The sequence below is a fragment of the Prionailurus bengalensis genome, chromosome C1 (assembly GCF_016509475.1).
Source record: "Prionailurus bengalensis isolate Pbe53 chromosome C1, Fcat_Pben_1.1_paternal_pri, whole genome shotgun sequence".
Lineage (NCBI taxonomy): Eukaryota > Metazoa > Chordata > Mammalia > Carnivora > Felidae > Prionailurus > Prionailurus bengalensis.
Window position 1 is genome coordinate 150,392,973 of NC_057345.1, and position 22,738 is coordinate 150,415,710.

Sequence of the window (22,738 nt, forward strand, 5' to 3'; positions counted from 1 at the left end):
TAAAAGAATTAATGCATGTAAAACATATAGAACAATACCTGGCATAAGGCATTAGTATGGGCTCAGTAAATGAGAGCTATTACTGTTATTGTTATTCCTATTCTTAAAAATGCAAATACATTCTTCCTCCTTTTCTATTCTCGAGACTTCAAGGACCTGGATCCTCCATGTTGGAACCTGTGGGTGTAAAATCCACATCCACATCCCTGCCAGGAAGGCTCCTGAATATCATTTCTTTTTTTTTTTCTTTTTTTTTTTTGCATATTTATTTATTTTTGAAGGAGAGAGAGACAGAGCATGAGCATGAGCATGAGCAGGGCAGGGGCAGAGAGAGAGGGGAGACACAGAATCCGAAGCAGGTTCCAGGCTCTGAGCTGTCAGAGCCCCGATGTGGGCTCGAACTCACAGACCTCAAGAACATGACGTGCCGAAGTCGGACGCTTAACCGACTGAGCCACCCGGGTGTCCCTCAAATGTCATTTCTTGACTGGCTCTTATCCTCTGAAAGTTTTTCCAGATGGAAGAAAAAAGATGAGCAAAGCTGTCCCTACATCCACACACACCCTGATACTGACTGTTCACTTGGTTTCTATTTAAATCTGTAGGACTGTGGGAATCCTTAGCATCCACTTCCTCCTTTCTATCCTTGCCTCCGATCCCCCGCCATGGGATTCTCTGGTCTTATAGCTGTGAGAAGGGCCTGCAGATTCCAGGGCAGACTCTGCCCTCAGGGCCCCTGGAAGCTCGGGGCCTACCTAGGAACATGAATCTTGCCAAGGAGAAGCATCTTTGCAGCTGTCAGGTGACTTCTGTTAAGCCTCAGGGAGGTAATTTTCCCCTCACTTTTTGCTACTACAAAAGCATAGGGAGAATAAAAAGCCTTAATAAAAAGTCATCAGGGAGTCTGAGTGCTTTCAGAAGGACGTCATGTTTATGTGCCACTCAGATTGTGTGGAAGCACACACACAGACACACACACACACACAAACCCAATGGTTCAGTAATGAGGGGGCATTTGTCAGCCAAAGGCATGTTTCTCTCTCTCTCTCTCTGTCTCTCTCTCTCTCTCTCTCTCCCTCCCACTCACACACACACACACACACACTCAAAATAAAAATCAAACCTACCAGATACAAAAGCCCCTGAATTAAAGACAATTCTGGAAGTTCATTTTTGTTGCTTAAAACTCGTTTTTCCAATGGAATCAATATTATATTTCACGAGAACTTGCTAAAGCCACTGCCATGGTTACAAGTAGAGGGTTGGGGGGATGTAATTCACGAATCTGGCTTTATAAAACACATAATGAGGAGCCAGGTTTTTTGTACTAAGTAATTCTTCTTTGTGCAGCAGGATTCACCTTAAATTTCATTAACTAATGGCCTCTACAAAGCATTTTATATATGCATTTCAAAGAAGTTGATTCATAGGAGATTTTCAAGAGCAAGTCTCCAGGTGCACTCTGCCCACCTGAGCTTCAAGGCCAAGGTCACAATCATACTCTTGTATCTTGTATTGTGCTGACTTCTGCCTCCCCTTGACCCCTAATACTATACTGTGATATTTTTCTAATCATGTTTTCTTGGTTGGTTTATAGTATCTTGAACTTACTTTTTGGTTACATTGGTATTGCTTTCGTTTTTACACACTTTAGTGATGGCAGTTTGATATCCTTGGTTTCAAATTTAGGAGTTACTACTTTGTTGACACACTGATAAGCAAGCACACACAACAAAATACATCTGCCTGCTAGCCTTCCCTTGCTGCTGTTGTCTGGGGCAGAACTTAGGCTCCACGCTTTTGGGGGTAGGAGGAGGAAGAGGTTGCTGACGAGAGCTGGAGCGATCTGATTTAATGCAGGTGTCATTTCTGCCAGAAAGATTTAGGAACACGTCATTAATTGAAGACAGAAAAGGTGAGGCACTTGTGAATATCTAAGAATGCAGGCAGGGAGGTCTGGAAGCCATCTGTAGCAGAGTAGTGTTAAAATGCAGAGTCCTGGGACACACATCGCACCTGCTGACTCAGGATGCAGGCAGTTTAGCAAGCTCCCCAGGTGAGTCTGATACTCACTAAAATTTAAAACTTCTGGACAAAAGTATCTTTTCCACTATTTTCTACCCAATATAAACTTCTCTCTGAGATTTTCGAGATTTTTACTTGAGAGCTTCCCAGGTCCTAAGCAAACTCCATGAGCTGGTGTCTTGAAAACCTAAGAAGCTAAGGACCCTGACTTCCTTTGTGGATCACTTTCTTCTTCATTTGATGTTTCATGTCTTTTCTGACTCAATGACCCATTGTTATAGGTTATGAATTGGCACATGTTTTATATGCATTATTCCATTTAATCTTTGAGTCAACCCTTAGAAGATGGTACTATTATTTTTCCCATTTTACAGATGAGGAGACTCAGAGGCAAGTATCTTCCAGAATGTCAAGCAGCTATTAAGTGGTTAGAGCAGGATTTGAACCAAGGTTTGCCTGATGCAAATCTTATCCTTTTAGAGTATTATGCTCCTCCCTGTTAGCCTTTCTTAAAGATATACCTTTTGCTTACATTGCATTCAGTCAGTCCATCTTTCTACAAACCCTCAGCCAGCTTTTGGGGAGATGATGGTTGGTACAAATGCACTCATCATGTTTTGTGGTCTAAGTAACAGACATTGGACCATATCAAACCTCTCAACAGGTATATTTCAATCCCTGGGAAAGTAGAAGCACTCCATCAAAATTCTGGAAGTGCCTTTCGTGGAAAGCTACCCCAAGTGTCTTTCTGGTTGTTTCCTCCTCCCCCACGTAGTATCACTTACCATTGACAATAGAAGGCATGCCACCCACCTTTCTCATTGATGCTGTGAATGATGGTTTTCCCTTCATTGTCTGTAGTTATTAGGAATGTAATAAGACATTCATTTTCTCCTTGCAGAGAACAGGGAACAGAACTATCCTTTGAAAAATCTGCAGATAAAGGAGTCATTCATTAGATTAAATGAGATTCCAAAAGAGATTATTTTTAAAGCAAAGTGGCATTGAGTTTTAATATGCAAATAGGAATTTTTGACATTGCAGAATAGGAATCAAAAGGACATAGGATTTTTCCCACCACTGAGGTTTTAGTTTCTACTCATGTTCCAGAAGAACAGTTCCAGGTGTGGTCAATCAGTACTGACCATCAAATGCACTTATCAAACTAATGGGAGCAGGATTTCAATAGAGTGAAAGTACTTGAAGGCAGGTATGCCTAGATGTTTGGGAATAGAATGGCCTTGATTGTGGCATTGAGAGGGCTGTATGTTCCTCTTGGCTGCGAGCATCTGGGAGGAAGCCTAGATTACATTTCAGAAAAAGACTGCACAGCCCAAACTGATACTGATACTTCTAAGGGGGCCTTTCCCACAGTCAAGTTGATGGTCATGTATTGTCACAACAGTAAATATACATTAATATCAGGAAATGGCCATTGAAGTCTTATGTGCTCAGGGACTAGTAGGATGAAAGTAAACCCCAGATTAAAAGGAACCCAGTTGACAGTTTGCCTACTATTCAGTATAACCCCCTTTCTTAGTTTAAAAAACAAACGTAATCCAGTTTTCTTCAAATCTTTTTCAAATAAACTCTTATTGAGCTTATTCAAGAGGCAGAAAATGAATGTCATACAGAAACTGAAAATATAGTAAAATGGTCAATCCAAGATGTTAGTACCATTTATCAGAAGTTTTAGAGGTTTGGTATCTATGCCAAAATTATGTAGCATTTTCCAAATTAAAAAAAAAATCTTGCTTAAAATTCTCCTATCTTCTAAGTTGGAGACTTTGTAATGATATTGTTTTTGATATAAATGATACAAACACTTTTTTCAGAAACCTGTAAATGGAACAAATGTTTTCTTTTAACCTAAAATTTTGACATATGATCCAATATTAGTGTATGATGACACAGTGAGTCAGAATATTGAAACTGGGACAGTCTCAGATAACCTTAGACATACTCTTGCTAGATCTATAACTTTTCCCATTAGCTTAAACATGAGCTTTAACAAAACAGAATCTACATGTGTTCCTCTGATTCTAACCAAGTAAACAATATGCTATTTTTTGTTCAACAATGCTGTAGCCACAGAAAGGAAGATATTAAGTTGGTTTTGCATTTAATTTATAAGATAAAAACCTCACGTCAGGGTCTATAAGAAGAATGCTCATATTATCTAGGAAAAAAAGGAATGAGTAAAACATTTACCATTATTAATAAGATTTCAGATGATAAATTTAAGTGAAAAAATTGCTTTTGAATCCATTAGAAGCATCTATTTACATAAGAATATTAAGAAGTCGAATTATAAATCATTCTCATCTGGTCATTCCCAAATGTTTATGATCATGTAAATCACCTGGGATTTATTTATTGCATTTATTTCATGCAATAACACTGCATATATAATTCATGTTTTGGTCATTTTTAGATAACCTTTACCACATGTCCTCCTACCAAACCACTCCAATTAACTAGAATTCATGAAGTCTTGGAGAATATGCTTTTTCTTGTTAGAGTGTTTTTTCTCCCCTTCCTCCCCTCCACCATGACTGTGCACAACCACTCTTCCTCCCAAGTTTACTTAACGGAACATTTTATTCTAAGGTAGAAAATATGTGGATAGCTTATAATACTCCTTTCAGTAATATTAATCTCGCTCTTTTATTTTCTTTTAAATAGCTACACTGAAGCACAGGGAGGCTTAATTTACTTCACTAGGATTATTTAAGTTTTTAATGGAACTGTTAATATGACCTTTGCGTCATGACTCCCTTCTTGCTTTAATTACTTCACCACTCCTTTTCATGACTGTTATGACTAGATTTAGCCAGTTTTGTAGTGTTTGGGTATTAAAATGGCATTATTGAATGTGCAATGAAAGAGTCCAGCTTGGGCTGAAGATTTGCATAATTAGCTGCTAAGGTTTTCTTTTGTTGTTCATTAAGAAATGGACCTTTCTTTTTTACTCTCCTTTATAAGTGCCAGCAGTGCTGCTCCAGAATAATACAATGAAAATAAGGTCTCGGGCAGTCCATGAAATTATACTTAGAAAAGGAAGAAATGTGAGAATGGGGGTGAGGAGGCCAGCATCCGGGAAGGTCCAGGAAGGATATAGAAATATAAACCATCTGTACCACTGAATTAAGACACCTATGTGTTTAGGACCTGTGCTTTGGGGCTGGGTCAGTAGTTCTCAGAGAAACAAGTTTCCCAAGGAAAAAGAAAAGGGTTCTGTGGTCAAACAAGTTTGGGAATCCTTCCTTACTCCAATTCCTTCTATGCCTCTCCTGAAAATTCACAATGCGTATTTAATATAATGTGCATAATTTTTCAGGAGTCGCAAAATAAACAAAAAGCTTAGCTCCCCATTTCCAAAATTTATATGACCGTGGATGCTATTTTCCATTCAACACTTTTAGAATTAGTGTTCTCATGGAACACACTTTGAGTAATAATGCTCTGAGTACATGAATGTTGGGGTAGATTAAAAAGGGTCTTTCACTAAAATGGAATGAGTAAAGTTAAGCCACATGTCTTTAGAAATGCTCACACAAGTACCACAGCAGAGCTGAGGAACGATGTATTTGGATTATAAAGTTTTGCTCTTCTACTTTACTCTCCATATCCTTGTCGGGAAAAGGTGGGGCTGAGAGAAGACCCTATGTGAGAGCAAATACATGATGATAATTTCAAGGTGATGTGATCAATGACATAACTGCATACGTTGAAATAGTACTCATAAAAGTCTCATTAGAAAAGTGACATTTAAATTTTTATTTTTGTTTTTTATTTTAGAGAGAGAGCACACAAGCAGGGGAGGGGTAAAGGGGGAGAGAGAGAGAGAGAGAGAGAGACAGGGAGAGAGAATCATAAGCAGGCTCCACACTCAGTGCAAAGCCTGACATGGGGCTTGATCCCACGACCCTGGGATCATGACCTGAGCCAAAATCTAGAATTGGACACTCAACAGACTGAGCCACCCAGGCACCCCAGAAAAGTAACTTTTTAATTCACAGGCTGACAAATATGTTTTTTCTCTTAAATTCAACAAGGTTAGTGCCTTAAAAGGTATTAGAAATCCAGTTAAGGGGCGCCTGGGTGGCGCAGTCGGTTAAGTGTCCGACTTCAGCCAGGTCACGATCTCATGGTCCGTGAGTTCGAGCCCCGCGTCGGGCTCTGGGCTGATGGCTCAGAGCCTGGAGCCTGTTTCTGATTCTGTGTCTCCCTCTCTCTCTGCCCCTCCCCCGTTCATGCTCTATCTCTCTCTGTCCCAAAAATAAATAAACGTTGAAAAAAAAAATTTTTAAAAAATAGAAATCCAGTTAATATTTTCAGTTTCTGAGTTACAAATAATTGTATTCCCCTATTTTGAAGATAATTTATCTAATTACACAAAAAGAATAATGCAAATATTTTAAATGCCACTTGAGGCCCAGTGTTCCTCTGAAATCCAAGAATTTATGATAATTACTTGAAAACTGTGTATTTAAATATAGCAACTCTGTTCATGACTTACATGTTTCCAAGGTTTATTCCTTTTTTCTCCTTAGCACATTAGATTTCCCATGCTGCTGGTGAATGGTGTTCTAGTAATTTGCAGGACATTTTTCTGCAATTTTTAGCCATTTCTTAGAAACACTTGCTAAATATCTCAACTGTTTGCTGTGAAATGAAGCCCGGGGATATGCTTTGACTTTGAACTAGTTACTAATGTGGACGGTCCACAAATGTTACTTTCCTCAGTGCTTTTACTGCATCCTGCTTTCAGTATTAGTGTAAGGTACACACCATCTTGTCCAATTTATGGCTATTCGGCATATTTATCTTTAGTCACCAGAAAAGAACAGAAGAGGAGTTTTATGAGCACTAATCATGCTCCTCCGTGCAGGCATATTCAACTGTGCACAGTCAGAAATCTCAATTTTGAAACAATGTAGGTAATTTTCAAAACAATAAATGCCACTAACTTATTCCTCTTTGGAAATGAATTAATTTCTTTATTTCTGTCTCTTCAAGATATGTATCCTAGAGTGTCATAAATTGTCTTGATTATTGCACTTCGCCTGAGATACATCTTGGGCACTGCTCTCATGTGTGTAGGGCAGTGAGTGGTTCTGCCTGAGCAAGATGGGAATGCAGAGAGCTTGGGATGATGGAAAAACTAATCCCCCTAGATTGGCCCTTCAGGAGGAGTCAGGCATCTTCTTTACAAATTATTTGTTTAAATGGCCTTGCCAGCTAAAATACAACCTATTTAAGTATTTGAGATGACATTTTGCCTTTAAAAAGAATCTTATTTTAAATAATTAAATTTTAAAATGACAGGTGAAAGCAAGAGCAGAATTTGCTTAGCAGTTAAAGATAACAGGCCCTTCTTGTTTTGGGGGAGTGAGGCAACAGGGAATTAAGGGTGGCCATGTAACACTCATGTTCAGAAAGCACAGAGAAGGGGTGGAGGAATAAACGGCTACTAACCAGAAACTGCCTTGTGCCTGAGGCTTGCTCTCAGGAAACCCATATCATACTTTGCCTTGTCCTGTCTTCAAATAGGGCAATCAGATGATAGAGGATGATTTCAGGTTAAGAGATTAACATTTAGCTGTTTTTCAAATTTTCTTCTTTTCTAATTAAAAACATAGCATTCTGGAATTCTCTGCAGTTGTTTTTTGTGAAGCAGAGGTGAACTTGCCAACAGAGCTGAAGCCAGATCGAATAGCTATGACTTTAAATTGCTTGTATCCCAAGCCATCATGTTTTTAGCCTTACGGAATGCATTTACTCTTAAATCCTAATGCTTCTGGGGCGCCTCGGTGGCTCAGTCGGTTAAGCATCTGACTCTCGGTTTTGGCTCAGGTCATGATCTCACAGTTCGTGAGTTCCAGCCCCGTGTCAGGCTCTGCGCTGACAGTGCAGAGCCTCCTTGGGATGCTCTCTCTCCCTCTCTCTGCCTCTCCTGCTGTCTCTCAAAAAATAAATAAACTTAAAACAACAACAACAACAACAACAAAACTAGTGTTGAACTAATGCCCTGGTTCAAATGAGATTGAGTTACTGAAAAGCGCTTCACGGCGTTTCTGTCTTTCAAAACCTATGTTAAGAAAAAGAAAGCAACTGGAGACAAGTACAACCTTCTGCTTCATTGATGGTCGCACCAACTAGTTTGCATTTGTCAGCACATTCTTCTCGGGCCTGGCCATCGGCAGACAGGTGACATTCAATGCAGCTCCTGTGAACATTATTCAGTAGAGTTTATCAGTTCATGTTGTTGGAAAACAGATATGTAGCTGGGTTATTGCTTTAATGGTTTAATGCTGTTACTATGGCTCATGACGTAGGAGTGTCTCATAAAGGATGTTGCTTTTTGTTACTTTCAGAAAGATATTTGAGTGATGTTCAAGAGGAAACGGCTTTATTCTGATTCCACTTAGTAATCAGTGTTTCCTGAACCAGGCTTGACAGTAGCTGTTATCATCATTTATCTCTAATAATTGTTTCTGATTGGTTAAGTAGCAAACAAACAAACAAACAAACAAAAAACCCAATAATAAGACACACTTATTTTGGTGTTTGATTTAGGGTTTTGTTTTGTTTGTTTTTTTTTTTTTTTTTTTGGTGGTTGTTGTTCATTTTACATTTTCCTGGGAAAGGTTTATGCTGTTAAAATATGATTCATGACTAAACAAAGTTTTAATTTCTTAACAGAAACCATCTGTTTTGAGAAGAATTCTAAGAATTCATACATGTCATGAAAGGCTATTTCAAAGATTCACTTGTCTGTAGCTATTTTGAATGAGTCTAAGCCTTATAGGCATATTTTCAAAAGCTGGGGTTACAGCTTGGGTCCCCATTAATGTGGGCTTTTTAATAAACGAACTCTACTTACAGAAAAGTGTATTTTCAAGAACATAGCCCAGGAATTAAGCTTCTCTAATGATGTCTCCACAGCAGAGTAAAACTCAGACTCTGAATTAATGTTGTGCTAAAAATCACTTTATAACCAGATTCTGTATGGAGTAATCCAAAACAGCCAAAGTACTCTTACTATGGGCACTCATCATCCTGCCTCTCTCTCTTCCCCAGGCCATGCAAATGTATGCTCTTGGAAGTACTGGAAACATTCCCCACAGCCTTGCCACCAGTGTTTCCCTCAGTATCAGCTGAAACTGCAGTGCCCTAGGCAAGCCTTCCCTGACTCCTGCCAGTTAGTTCTCTTACAGTGCAAACCTCTGAATTCCTTTATAGGAAGGGCTAAGAAGCAGCAGTTTACGTGGGGGTGGGGAGAGAAGTCTTGTCTGGAAATTGCCTTTGCATTGCAAGTATATTGCATTTATCTAGGTTATATATTTACTTAGAGTGGCTTTGCAGGGGTCTGCTGGACATTGTGGAAACCCTTAAAACCTCTACCGTTTGTATGTCTCATTGATGTCTGCCCAAGCTAGGGTGGTAGGCCTGCCATATAGTGCCACAGTCCCCTCTATATCCCTTATTGTAACTGTCAGCTCAGATATCATTATAATTACTTTAAAAAATGTCTGTCTTTCCCACTAGATTCTTAGCACCTGGTATGGCAGGAACTATAACTGTTTCAGTCATCATTATGTGCCCTTGGTGAACAGTAGGTACTTAATATCTATTTGATAAACGAATGTATGAATGAATAAATGGAAGAATGGACACATCTCAAAGCTAATATAAACACTCAAAGCTAACATAAACACCAAGGAGATTACCTGATCCCTCAAATTCAAACTACCTGGTTTGTTAATTTCACATTCTATAAACCAGATTTAAATTAAATCATGTTTACAGAGAAGGTGAAGCAGATAAATAACGGGAGAAACATCCTGAAAGGACGTTTTACATTTAATTCCGTTCAACTAAGTCTAACTATGTCCCCACACATCTCTTGGCATATGTCCAGGCACAGTGACAGAGAAGTTTTGACACCTGAACGGTGAGGAGTCACTGAGTGAATATTGATTTGCTTACTTAGTTTACACTGGAAATGCAAATGTTACCATGTTGGGTACTGAGTTAACGAAACTATGAACTGCTTAAGCAGTGTTCACTGTATAATAAATTATATTCTGCAGTGTCATCACACAGCCCATTTGGAGACTTGCTTTGTTTGACCTATAAATGTTGCCCCTGCTACCCATGAAGAAGTTAGCTAGCAACCAAAGGAATAGATTTTTTTTTTTACTGGAAAACAAAAACATGTTGTTGTTGTTGTTGTTGTTCATCTGGTATAAAAGAAAATACAAAACACAATAGCTGTGTAGAATGACAACCAGAGGGAGGTGCCAAAAGGCACGAGAGGTAAAGCAGAGGGAAGAAATGGAAAGCCAAGATCCTCTTTCTGCCTTTTTGCCTCCACGAGTCTATAGATAGGAATGAATCAGGAAGGTCAAGCTTTAAACTTCTAGATAAGAAAGAAGCTTGTCTGTTTTCCCTGAAAAGGTACTGAATGTGGATGTCCTCAGTCTACCTCCAGGGTATTCCTTCTGTGTGGCTGGTATTGTAAGTGAAAGGCCACCTGATGTTATCAGTGTGGGACATCAGCTCAGCTTCCCCAGGCTTGTTTCTAGCAGGAATGTGAGTGACACTGTGGTCCTGGATAAGCAGGACAAAGAAAGAGTCAAGTCGGACACTGACGTTCCAGGTTGACGATCACAGGGGCCCTGTGGGTCTGTGTATTTGGGCGGATGCTCGGAGAACAAACCCACCAAAAGCAATATGAGGTCCGAGTAAAGAGACCAAGGGAAGTTGAGACATTACCGTTTGGAGTTACAGGGATCGCCACAGGTAGGACAACGTTCACAGGTGGGTCCAGAGGCCCCCGGGTTCGTGCAAACACACTTGCCACAGATGCAGTCCCCTCGCCCGCTGCAGAGCACCCCGTCCTCCGAGACGCAGGAGTCGGTGCTGGTGGTGCAGTTACAGTATTCGCCCGCCCAGCCCGTCCTGCACACGCACTCGCCACAGTCACAGTCGCCGTTATCTGTAAAACAAACACCCGGTGATGCTTAGGGCCCACGCCACTTCTGATTCTGGGACCATCTTTTCTCTTTGCCTTTATTTATTTATTTGTTTTTTTTTTTTTTCATTTTTTTTTCAACGTTTATTTATTTTTGGGACAGAGAGAGACAGAGCATGAACGGGGGAGGGGCAGAGAGAGAGGGAGACACAGAATCGGAAACAGGCTCCAGGCTCTGAGCCATCATCAGTCCAGAGCCCGACGCGGGGCTCGAACTCCTGGACCGCGAGATCGTGACCTGGCTGAAGTCGGACGCTTAACCGACTGCGCCACCCAGGCGCCCCTGTTTTTCATTTTTTAATGTCTATTTTTGAGAGACAGAGAGACAGAGCGTGATCAGGGGAGGGGCAGAGAGAGAGGGAGACACAGAATCCAAGACAGGCTCCAGGCTCTGAGCTGTCAGCACAGAGCCCGATCCAGGGCCCGAACCCATGAACCGTGAGATCATGACTTGAACGTAAGTCGGCCACTTAACAGGCTAAGCCACTCAGGTGCCCCTTCTCTTTGCCTTTAAACACCATTAGAAAGACTGAAGAAGAAGAATGAGAAGAAAGTTGAGTGGGGGTGGGAGGGGAAGCAGTGAGCATAGATATATTTTATGGAACAAATTTTGCTAAGTATGTATATTTATTGATCTGGTCTCTTAACTGAAGACTGATTTGATTACCTGATGTTATATCAAACAGAACTTAGAGCCAGATGAAATGAGATAATCCAGAAGCCTATAACAGCAACTTGTGGGGGGGGGGGGTGTGATTATGTGTGTGTGTGTGTGTGTGTGTGTGTTTAAATTGTTTTTACAATTTTTTCCTTTTAATTATGGTACCATAAGATAGAGATGCAGCACAGACCTGGGTAATACCCACCTCTACATCATTCAAGCTGAGTGATCATAAAAGCCTCATCTATCAAATAGAGGGAATAAAATCTTACAGCGGTGTGGTCAGATGAGATAATGTGTAAATCTTCTACTTCACATTCACCAATTAGATGTCCTGCAGGCATACAGTGAGTGCTCAACAAATTCATTTGTTTAAGAAACTTTAATTGAGCATATATCATATGCCAAAGATTGCATTAGGCACGAAGATACAAAATTAAATAAGGTCACTAAGCTTATAGGCTAGTGTTGGAGACAGGCAAATAAATACCACCAGTAATAAATACAATGCAGTGTGATAAGTGTTATGTACACAGAAGGAGAGTTTCCAAATTGGACCAGAGATTTGGAGACCTCTCCAGAAGAGGTGATGCTTGAGCTGAATTTGGAAGATACAGATAAAAGGTAGAAGATGTTTATATGCATTTTAAGCAGACAAAAAAGCATAGGTAAAAGACAGAAGTGTGTAATCATGGGATCGGCTTTTTTTTTTTTTAAGTTTTATTTATTTATTGACAGAGACAGAGACAGTGCAAGGGGGGCAGGGGCAGAGAGAAAGGGAGAAAGAGAATCCTAAGCAGGCTCTGAGCTGCTAGCCCAGAGCCTGATTCAGGGCTTGAACTCATGAAACTGTGAGATCATGACCTGGGCTGAAACCAGTAGTGGGACGCTTAACCAACTGAGCCACCCAGGTGACCCTTGTGTGACCTGCATGATACCCAGAGTAGTTTCATATAGACAGAGCCAATGGTGCACAGGAGCTGTGGCAGGAGGGGAGGTTGGAGGAGGCAGGGGTTGGAAAGATCCATGGAAAGTCAGAAATCACATCACATCACAGAAATCACATGAAAAGCTTTATGGACTAAAGTAAGACCTGTTATCCTGACAATTATGGAATTTTTTTTTAAATTTTTTTTCAACGTTTATTTATTTTTGGGACAGAGAGACAGAGCATGAATGGGGGAGGGGCAGAGAGAGAGAGGGAGACACAGAATCGGAAACAGGCTCCAGGCTCTGAGCCATCAGCCCAGAGCCCGACGCGGGGCTCGAACTCACGGACTGCAAGATCGTGACCTGGCTGAAGTCGGACGCTTAACCGACTGCGCCACCCAGGCGCCCCATTATTATGGAATTTTAAGTAGAGGAGAGACTGAACAAATAGATATGTGTCTGGTAATATCCTGGCATTAGAGAGGGTCAGACGAGAGATAGGAAAACCACTCGGGAAGGTGTTGCAGCAGTAGAGGCGAGAAGACATGAGGCCCTAAGAGTGCCAGTGGGGATGGAGAGGAAAGGGGATACAGTTCAGGGGTTGGAATAGTGCAAGGGCATAGTGTACTTGCTGCCAGGGTGGAGGGAGAAGGGAAGAGAGAGAGGGATGGAATCTTCCCCAGGTAACCAGACTGGGCTGCTCAGTGAACGGTGCACCTTTTTACTGACCTGGAATGGAGGCTGCCAGCTCATGCTCGCTGCCTTATCCGTGGTGCCTGGCACAGAGTAGTGCTTAATTGTTGAATGAATACATTGTTCTGAAGCAGCAGAAGAAGAGCATCTTTGGGTGGGGAAGATGATGAGTTCATTTTTGGCTCTGTTGAGTTTGAGGGGCCTGTGGGACATTCTAATAGACAGATATATGTATCTATGTATCTATATCTATAGAGAGAGTTTTGAGGTTTGGATCCATCAGAGACAGGTGGCAATTAAAGCTGTTGTGGATCAGGTAGAGAAAGCAGATAGAGCGAAAAAAGCCCTAGAGAGCATCAGCATTTAAAATGTGATCAGAAAAAAGGATCTTACCAGGTCGACTGAGAGGTAGGAGATCAATGAGAGCAAAGCTGCAGAAACCCAGGGCAGAGCAAAGCTGCTTGAAGGAGGAGACACATGGGAACTTGCAGCAGACATGTCTCATCTAAATTATCCTCTAAACTACAATTGCTTTTTGTTCCTTCCTCAGCAAAAGGGGAAACTTATTCTCAAAATAGGGATAGATTTCTATATTGAAGTTTATTCCAGAAAATTAATATGATTTATAAATATTGTCAAATGAAATGTGCATTTCCTTTGCGAATGCCCAAGTGTATCACTGCATGTAAGAATTACTTGGCAGAGGGGCGCCTGGGTGGCTTGGTTGGTTAAGCGTCTGACCCTTGATTTTGGCTCAGGTCATGATCTCATGGTTCATGAGTTCAAGTCCCACGTTGGGCTTCTCGCTGACTGTGTGGAGCCTGCTTAGGATTCTCTCTCTCTCTCCCCCTTTCTCTCTCTCTCTCTCTCTCTCTCTCTCTCAAAATAAATAAATAAACTTTACAAAAAGAGAATTATTTAGCAGAAATTTAGAAAACTCTTCCAAGAGCTTCTGTCAGAATTTAGAAACCTTTCTGTGGGCTTTCCAGAACCATCCACCATATCGTTGCTAGTTGATATTCACAAGCAACCAATTATCTAAAGTACCTGCTCATATATCCACAACCACAAAAACAACAACAAGACCCACACAATGGCTTCATGCAGAGGCAAGATGATAAACAAAGATAAAAAAAATGGTCAGGCTCTTTTCAGAGGGATAGATCTTTCTGGAATGCCATTGACTGATAATTGTAAGTGCATAATGGCAGGAAGTATTTTCTGTAATGCCTTTTGCCTGTTAGTTTCCCGTCTCTTAGAATCAAAATACAAAGGACTAATGGAATTTGGGCAAGGGAATAAATCAATGGAGTACTTATAGGTGGATGAAAGAAAGTATACGAAGAAGAAACTTGTGGTAATAGCCCTTCAGAGAAGTGGCACATTGCAGGGCGAATTAGTTGTAAAATCAGAGAGATCTGCACGAGAAGTGAATCGTTAGCACACTCTGGCCTCTGTTACAAACGACAGTAACCACAGAGCCAGTCACAGTTTTCATCCCTGTGCGAAATGCGATGCCAGGCACCTAGTAGGTGCTCCACAACTATTTGTTGAATTTGAATAATAGTACTTGCTTTTATTACACCTTTTTAAAGAGAAAGTTACTAATGATCTAGTAACATCCTTTGCGATGTTGCTACAAACAAAATAGCTTCTGAGAAACAGTAATGATTGAGAATTGTAAAGTATCCCCAAATATGAAGGAACCTGGCATTGGTGAAGTTTTCTTAGTCCAACTGCAGAAATAATTGCATTTTCTAGACAGAACTTCTCTAGCAATCACTGTATCTGATACAAAGAGAGGCCCTACTGCCAGACCTCTCAAACTACGAGGCACAGATCAAGTCCACTCTTTTTAAAGAGTTCAATTCCGTGTGCATACGTGGTACCAAATGCAGTAGAAGACCATTAAGAAACGGTAAGAACTGTGTTGCTAAGCACAGTTCAGCACTGCTCTGCAATTCTTTGATTTAAGATTTAAAGGGTGAAATATAGGTAGGGGTACTATTGCTATCATATCATATTAGGCTGCACATAGAATTTTGTTGAAAGGTAATTTCAAATGTTTTGAGAACATATTTTATTCAAAGAGTTTTATGAGAGATGCAATCTGGGAATCTGTGGAGCATATTCTGTTCAAGACATGGTGACAGCCTCAGGCTTCAGGCTGTCTCCTGCCTGCAATCTAGTGAGAAGAGAACTGATATGGGTTTGGAAACACACCCATTAAATAAGGAAATAGACCTCTGAATGAAAGGGGAGAGAAAAGTGTCTCAGTCTGGACAGGCCCTAAATTTTTCGCTCTCTGGGGAGAAGAAAGAAGGCGGCCTCGGAGGAACTTGTTGGTAGCAAGAGCCACCGCAAAGAAATGAAATGGAGGTACGCTTCTAAAGGCATCACACGGTTTTTTCAAAGAGCCTGGAATTCTTTGAGGCTGCTCTTCTCAGGCCTTTTTTTTCCCGAGAATCAGTCTCTTTTATATGTTCCCGACACTGTGGTTTGAAAACATAACTTGCTTAGTTTTCTTTAAAGATAATGGCTTTCTGTTTTGAAAAGCTGCCTGTTCACACACTGTGAAAAAGGGAGACATTGGGAGCTTCAATTCAGCAGTTAGTTAATATTCCAGTTGTAACACAAATTTATATCATTTTAAAGAATATGAACACACTTGTAATTCTTATGCAGATAGATTATACTTAAATATATGGATATATATCAGAATGACTTTATAATAGTTATTCTTAAACTACTCTTAGACTAGGTCTTAAACTGTAGCAATTTTCCATGTGCAAAGGATTGTTAAAACATACACTTTTCTGCTATTTAAAAATTTTCTTTTTTTTTAAAAATTTTTTAAATGTTTATTTATTTTTTTTTTAATTTTTTTTTCAACATTTATTTATTTTTGGGAAAGAAAGAGACAGAGCATGAATGGGGGAGGGGCAGAGAGAGAGGGAGACACAGAATCGGAAACAGGCTCCAGGCTCTGAGCCATCAGCCCAGAGCCCGACGCGGGGCTCGAACTCACGGACCACGAGATCGTGACTTGGCTGAAGTCGGATGCTTAACCGACTGCGCCACCCAGGCGCCCCAATGTTTACTTATTTTTGACAGACAGAGAGACAGAGCATGAGCAGGGGAGGGTCAGAGATAGAGGGAGACACAGAATCTGAAACAGGCTCCAGGCTCCGAGCTGTCAGCACAGAGCCCGACACGGGGCTCGAACTCACGGACCGTGAGATCATGACCTGAGCTGAAGTCGGATGCTTAACCGACCGAGCCATCCAGGTGCCCCCAACATTTTCTTGATCTTAAAAATTTTCCAAGCAATTTCTCATTTTTACCCTTTCCATAGCGTTCTTCACACATGTCCTTATTCATCTTTATTATACCCGGTGCCTAATCTAGTATCTGTCACATAAAAGGTGTTCAATAAATATGTGTGGAATGAATGAAGGCCCTGAAAGTTCATTTAGTATTTCTGTGTCCCTTGTCCTTGGCAATATGCTCCTTAAGCAGCCTTGCTTTTTATTTTTCCAAAGAGTTGGTTAAGAGGTGCCTAGGTGGCTCGGTTGTTAAGTGTCTGACTCTTGATTTTGGCTCAGGTCATGATCTCATGGTTCATTTGTGAGTTTGAGCCCCGGCATCAGGCTCTGAGCTGATGGCTCAGAGCCCGCTTGGGATTCCCTCTCTCTGCCCCTCCTTCCCATGTTCTCTTTCTCTCTCTCAAAAATAAATAAACGTTAAAAAAAATTTTTTTAACGTTTATTTATTTTTGAGACAGAGAGAGACAGAGCATGAACGGGGGAGGGTCAGAGAGAGGGAGACACAGAATCTGCAACAGGCTCCAGGCTCTGAGCTGTCAGCACAGAGCCCGACGTGGGGCTCTAACTCACGGATCGTGAGATCATGACCTGAGCCGAAGTCAGACAGTGAACCGACTGAGCCACCCAGGCGCCCCCCCCCCCTTTTTTTTTTTTAAGAAGAGATGGGTAAGATATCTGGAAACCTGATCCAGGAAAGTCTGGAAGATAATAGAATTCAGATTACATGCAATTTTGTGAAGTCTGGATAATAACCAAAGAACCTTCTTTTGCCTACTTATTCTTAGGGAAACAACAATAGAGATGTAAATTGAATTGGCAGGCATCTCACCCCAAGAGAATGTAAGAGCCAGAAAAACTACAAGAGAAGATCAGTTACCTTACGTCTAGAGATTAACACATTCACTTGATCAGCAAATACTTATTGAGCACCTACTATGCCCAGGCAACTGTGGAAGGTTCAAAGGATGCAAGGCCCCTCCTCGATACTTGCACAGCCACAGTGTGAGGTGGACTTAGACGCCGCCTACCTCCGCAGAGCAGCCCTTTGTGTCTCACGCAGGAGAAGTCGTCACACTGGCAGTAGGGCCCATAAATGTTTCCGTAGGGAGACAAGTGGCAGATGCACTGCCCACAGTAGCAGTCGCCTCTTCCACTGCAGGAGGGGTGATCCGGGGCCTCCTTGCAGGAGTCTGTGCTCAGCGTGTCCTCCCCGCACTCACAGCGAGGCCCCATGTGGCCAGGGTTGCAGGCACACACCCCACACTGGAAGGACCCGTTCCCATTGTGGCATTTGGAGCTGTTCACTTCCACTTCTTTCTGACAATTGCAGTTGCATTCCGGACTGACAAGTATTTCTAGGGTGTCCCCCAGCCCCACGGGCTTTACGATAATGTGCCTGTTTCTTCTCTCGCAGTTTGGTATACTCACGGTCACATTGAATGAAGCCTGGAAAAGAAAACTCTAATTATCTTCTTGTAGCCTCCCAAAATGCATGGGAGGAAACAGAGCTGCATGGGGATTGGCTCTTCCAAAAGCATTTCTTACGAAATTTTTGAAAATTCCTTTTGAAAGTCTTGAAAGGAAAAAAATTCAGCTTCAGTGCAATAAGGTAACTTCTGACTTACCTGAATATTTTTTTTCAGACAACCTATTAACCCTCTACTTACTGTGTCTCCCACCTTCATGTGAGAGCATTTCTTTTGGTGTGGGAAGAGGGCACCGTTGTTACAGATCGCTGTGAAAGACAGGTTGAGTCCCTCCGTGTCTCCTAACACTTCCAGTTCCACCTCAGACCGGAGTTCCTTTGGTGAGGACGCAAAGAGTTAAAGTCACAACCACAAAATACAACCAGAAGAATCCATGAATCATGTTCATTAAGCTCCAATGAATAAAATTAAATTGAGTCTAGAAGAAATTCACTATACCATCAATCAAACAACAAAGCCAGCAAGATTCACATGCACACACGCACACACGCACATACACACACAGGCACGCACACACGCACACACACAAGTACATGTCATATTTTATTGAATCTAAGATGGCATCGATTATAAAACACACCATTATTTTATGACAATGATATTATGACAAAATATCTCAAGATCGCTCTGTGCAACATCTAAATCAATCGTATCAGTCTATCATTTCTTTGAAAATTATTGTACACATTCTGAAGGATTTGGCAAATTCTCCAGCCCTCAGTTGCACTGCCTGGCATATAAAAGCCTTTTTTATTTTTTTGCTTGCATCTCAGTAACAAAATATAGTAGCTTCCTTTACTTGTAAGTATCATCATTTCTTAGGTCACAGAAAGCAGCTGGTTGTTGCTTTGCACGGAATACAGAATTATAGTCATTCCTTCAACAATGAATGTTTGCTTCACTGATATCAAATTGATACCCTGCTGCTCTGTTTTGGTACATTTCTGCATACACAATAACTTTTCATTTCAGTATCAAATCATAGTGCAAACTTTTTGAAGGTATTTTAAAATGGCAATTACATTCAACACCTGTACTACCTACCAATGGTGAACTTAATGAATTCAGGTGACAACTGCATGTACAGTTACAGCCGATTTCATACGTTTGCAGTTGACAGCATTTGTAAGACACCATTAATCATAAAACACATCCCAATTTTAGAGATGTGAAAATGTGGGAGAAACTGTTCCTTAAAATCAATATTGGAATTTATCAAGTACCTATTGTACATTATCAGTGGGGAGTCAGGTCTGGGGGATGAGTGTAAAATGGGATTTGTGCCCTCAAGATGATTACCATTTTGCTGAAAAAAACCAGATGGAACAAGTAAAGCAGTTAATGTCCAAGTCAACTGATGTATCACTAAGGTAAAAAAAATTGCATAACACAGATGTGGGTTTGGGACAGTTCAGAAAAGAGAGTGGTCACTGAAGGCTGGAAGTATAGAAGTCCTTAATGGCTATGTTGGATGTAGATGTGTGGAGAGGATGACAGTGGTATTTCAGGTGAGGGGACCAGAAAAGAGAAAGTTCAGGGCCAAGAGTGGTGTGGAACGCAGACAAGTGGGGCTCAGACGAAGCCCCAACTCCTACTGTTCTGGGAGACACCAGACAACAAATAGCCTTGAGGTTTGGAGAGATGAGTTAAAACCCATGGGAAACATTCCCTATAGCTTTGAAGCAGGGACCCATTCTACTGAAAATACAGCTGCAGGGAAGTTCTCTGGAAGGTGTGTGCAGGACAGACTCACGGTCTATCAGACTTACAGACTTACAGACGTGGTAGGAAGACAGGAGTCAAGAAAGCTGGGATGTTGTTGCGTTCACCCCGGCCTGAGGCATGAAGATCAGGAACCGGGAGTGGTTGGTATATATGATGACGTAGATGGAAGAAAGAAAGACTAGATAGGAAGCATATGGGTTATGGCAGAAGGGAGATAAAGGCAAGGTTTTACTGGAGGAAGAATGTCAGGGAAGGAGAAGAAAGAGCTATTTGTTATGAGGAAAGCTAGTGTTATTATGTAGACTTTATTCTTCTTTCTTTTGCAAAATAAAAAGTCTCTAGAGAACAAAACAGAACTTTTAAAAATAAAAAAAATAAAAATAAGTTGTAAAACATTATGAATTAAGTAATACTTCAGTTCATCTAAGAAAACTTGAGTCCCTATGCTGAATTTTATTTATTTATTTTTTTTTTAAATTTTTTTTCAACGTTTATTTATTTGTGGGACAGAGAGAGACAGAGCATGAACGGGGGAGGGGCAGAGAGAGAGGGAGACACAGAATCGGAAACAGGCTCCAGGCTCTGAGCCATCAGCCCAGAGCCTGACGCGGGGCTCGAACTCCCGGACCGCGAGATCGTGACCTGGCTGAAGTCGGACGCTTAACCGACTGCGCTACCCAGGCGCCCCTCTATGCTGAATTTTAAAAGCATTTTCAGCCTCAAATTTTCCTTAAGTATAATTTTGCCAACTGCATAGCAATATGACCCGCCTTCCTCCAAATTCTAAGTCACTGACTATAAATTCTCAGTCATTCTTCTTCTTCTTCCCTTTTTTTTATATTTGCCCCATACCAACACACCTTCAGTAGATGGACATAAGGCTGACTTTTCAGAATATGGTCTTCATCAGAGATTGAAGTGTCATTTCTTAGTCTTAAAGATTATGTCTTTTCTTTTTTTTTTAAGTTTTTTTAAAATGTTTATTTTTAAGAGAGGAAGAGAGACACAGAGCATGAGTGGGGGAGGGGCAGAGAGAGAGGGAGACACAGAATCCGAAGCAGGCTCCAGGCTCTGAGCTGTCAGCACACGGTCTGATGCAGGGCTTGAACTCACAGACCGTGAGATCATGATCTGAGTCAAAGTTGGACAACCAACCGACTGAGCCACCCAGGCACCCCTTAAAGATTATTTCTATCATGTCTTAAGATTTCAAATTCTGCCAATTTAGCATTAAAATGTACTCTTTTAATCTGTTTCATTTCAAATAGTTATATTATAACTTTATTCACCCAGAAAGTATTTACTGATTGTCCAATATGTGCTAGATACTGTTCTAAGTGCTTGGGAGGCAAAAAGCACTAAAATAGCTGACCTTTTGTGGTTTACATTCAGAAAGGAAACAGAATAATACATAAAACTATGCAGCATGCTAGAAGGTGATAAATGCTATGAAAAAAAGTTAGGGTGGGATAATGAAGATTAAGAGAGTGTCTGCAATTCTTTAAAAAAGTAGTTACAGTAGGAAGTAAGGTGACATTTCAAGGAAGTGCAGAGTTAAATAGCATGCAGGCGTATGTCAAAAGAGTGTTCCAGGACCAGGGTACAGTTGGTGCAAAGGCCCTGAGCAGGAGCATGTCTTAGGACTTGCTTGCTCTGGAAATAGAACAGCAAGGAGGCCAGAGTTGCTGTACTGGAGCAGAGACAGTTGGTGTAATAGGAGGTGAAGTCACAGAGGTAAAGGAGTGGAGGAGAACAGATCTGGTAGGGTCCTAGGAGGCAGTTTTAAAGAATTTGGCATTTACTCTATGTAAAATGAGAACATAATTAGGGTTATCTATAGAAGAGTGATATGACCTGACTTAATATTTTTAAAGGAAAATTCAGGTTATGTTTTGTTTTGTTTTATTTTGTTTTCTTGAAAACAGAGTGTAGGAAACCAAAGGTAGAAATGAGAAATAGCATTTAGGAGGCTTTTACAGTCATTCATGTGAGTGAAGATGGTTGGTCCGACAAGGATGAGGGCAGTGAAGGTAGTGTCTGGATCAAATTCTAAATAATTTTGAAGATAGAGCCAGCAAGGTTTTCTGATGGATTAAAAGTGCAAGGTAAGAGAAAGAAGGGAGTCAAGGATCATTTCAAGCTTTTTAGCCCTCGCAACATGAAGGATGGAATTACCATCAATTGAGAAGGAGAAAACTGTTGGTGAAGTAGGTTTAGGAGAGTCCAGGTTACCCTCCTGAATTGCCAACTAACGTATCAACTGACTCGTGGACGTCTCCACTTGGATGTCTCCTAGAGAAGTACAGCGTGGTTGCTGGGTGGCATTGAGGAACCACTTCAAGTACGTGATCATGAATTTAAAGAGAGACCAGTTAGCATGATTGTATGTTTTTCCCTTTCCTGTTCAGTTGTGCAGGGTGAATGGACAGTTGGGTTTAACCAGGACCATGATTGGCTAAGCGACCTCAGTGGAGCCGTAAGGGGTAGGGGAGCTGAGGGTATGTCTACAGAGTGATGGTGATGGTGGAATTTAAGCTTGGGGCCCAGGCAAAAGAGGACATCAAGGAGATGAGGAACTACAAAGAGAGGGTAGAGTCACTTGAGGTAAAGAGAGAGAGAGAGAGAGAGAGAGAGAGAGAGAGAAGGTAAGGTTAATTAGTTGGAGATCCTGATGGGTTGGAAGAAATACAAAGGGAACTCGCCGGGGTGAGCTGAAAAGGTTGGAAGTGGTGAGCAGGGAATGGGTTACATGAAGCTGAGATTATAGAGAGTCTATTGGCAATGACAAGCTTTAAGGTATGACAAGAGAGGGGGACTAGATCATTTTAGAAGCAGAGTTCAAGAAACA

At 41.1% G+C, this 22,738-nt stretch overlaps 1 protein-coding gene across 1 annotated transcript in view; it reads right to left on the minus strand.

The window, feature by feature from the left end:
• Window positions 1-22,738, minus strand: part of ITGB6 (integrin subunit beta 6) — a 79,767-nt gene that overhangs the window by 14,864 nt on the left and 42,165 nt on the right. The window contains exons 10-14 of the mRNA XM_043576867.1: window positions 18,346-18,480; window positions 17,707-18,124; window positions 10,810-11,032; window positions 8,160-8,257; window positions 2,839-2,958 (exon numbers count right to left, since the gene is read on the minus strand). Of these exons, the coding sequence (XP_043432802.1) occupies window positions 2,839-2,958; window positions 8,160-8,257; window positions 10,810-11,032; window positions 17,707-18,124; window positions 18,346-18,480 (994 nt within the window). The remainder of the gene's footprint in view (window positions 1-2,838; window positions 2,959-8,159; window positions 8,258-10,809; window positions 11,033-17,706; window positions 18,125-18,345; window positions 18,481-22,738) is intronic.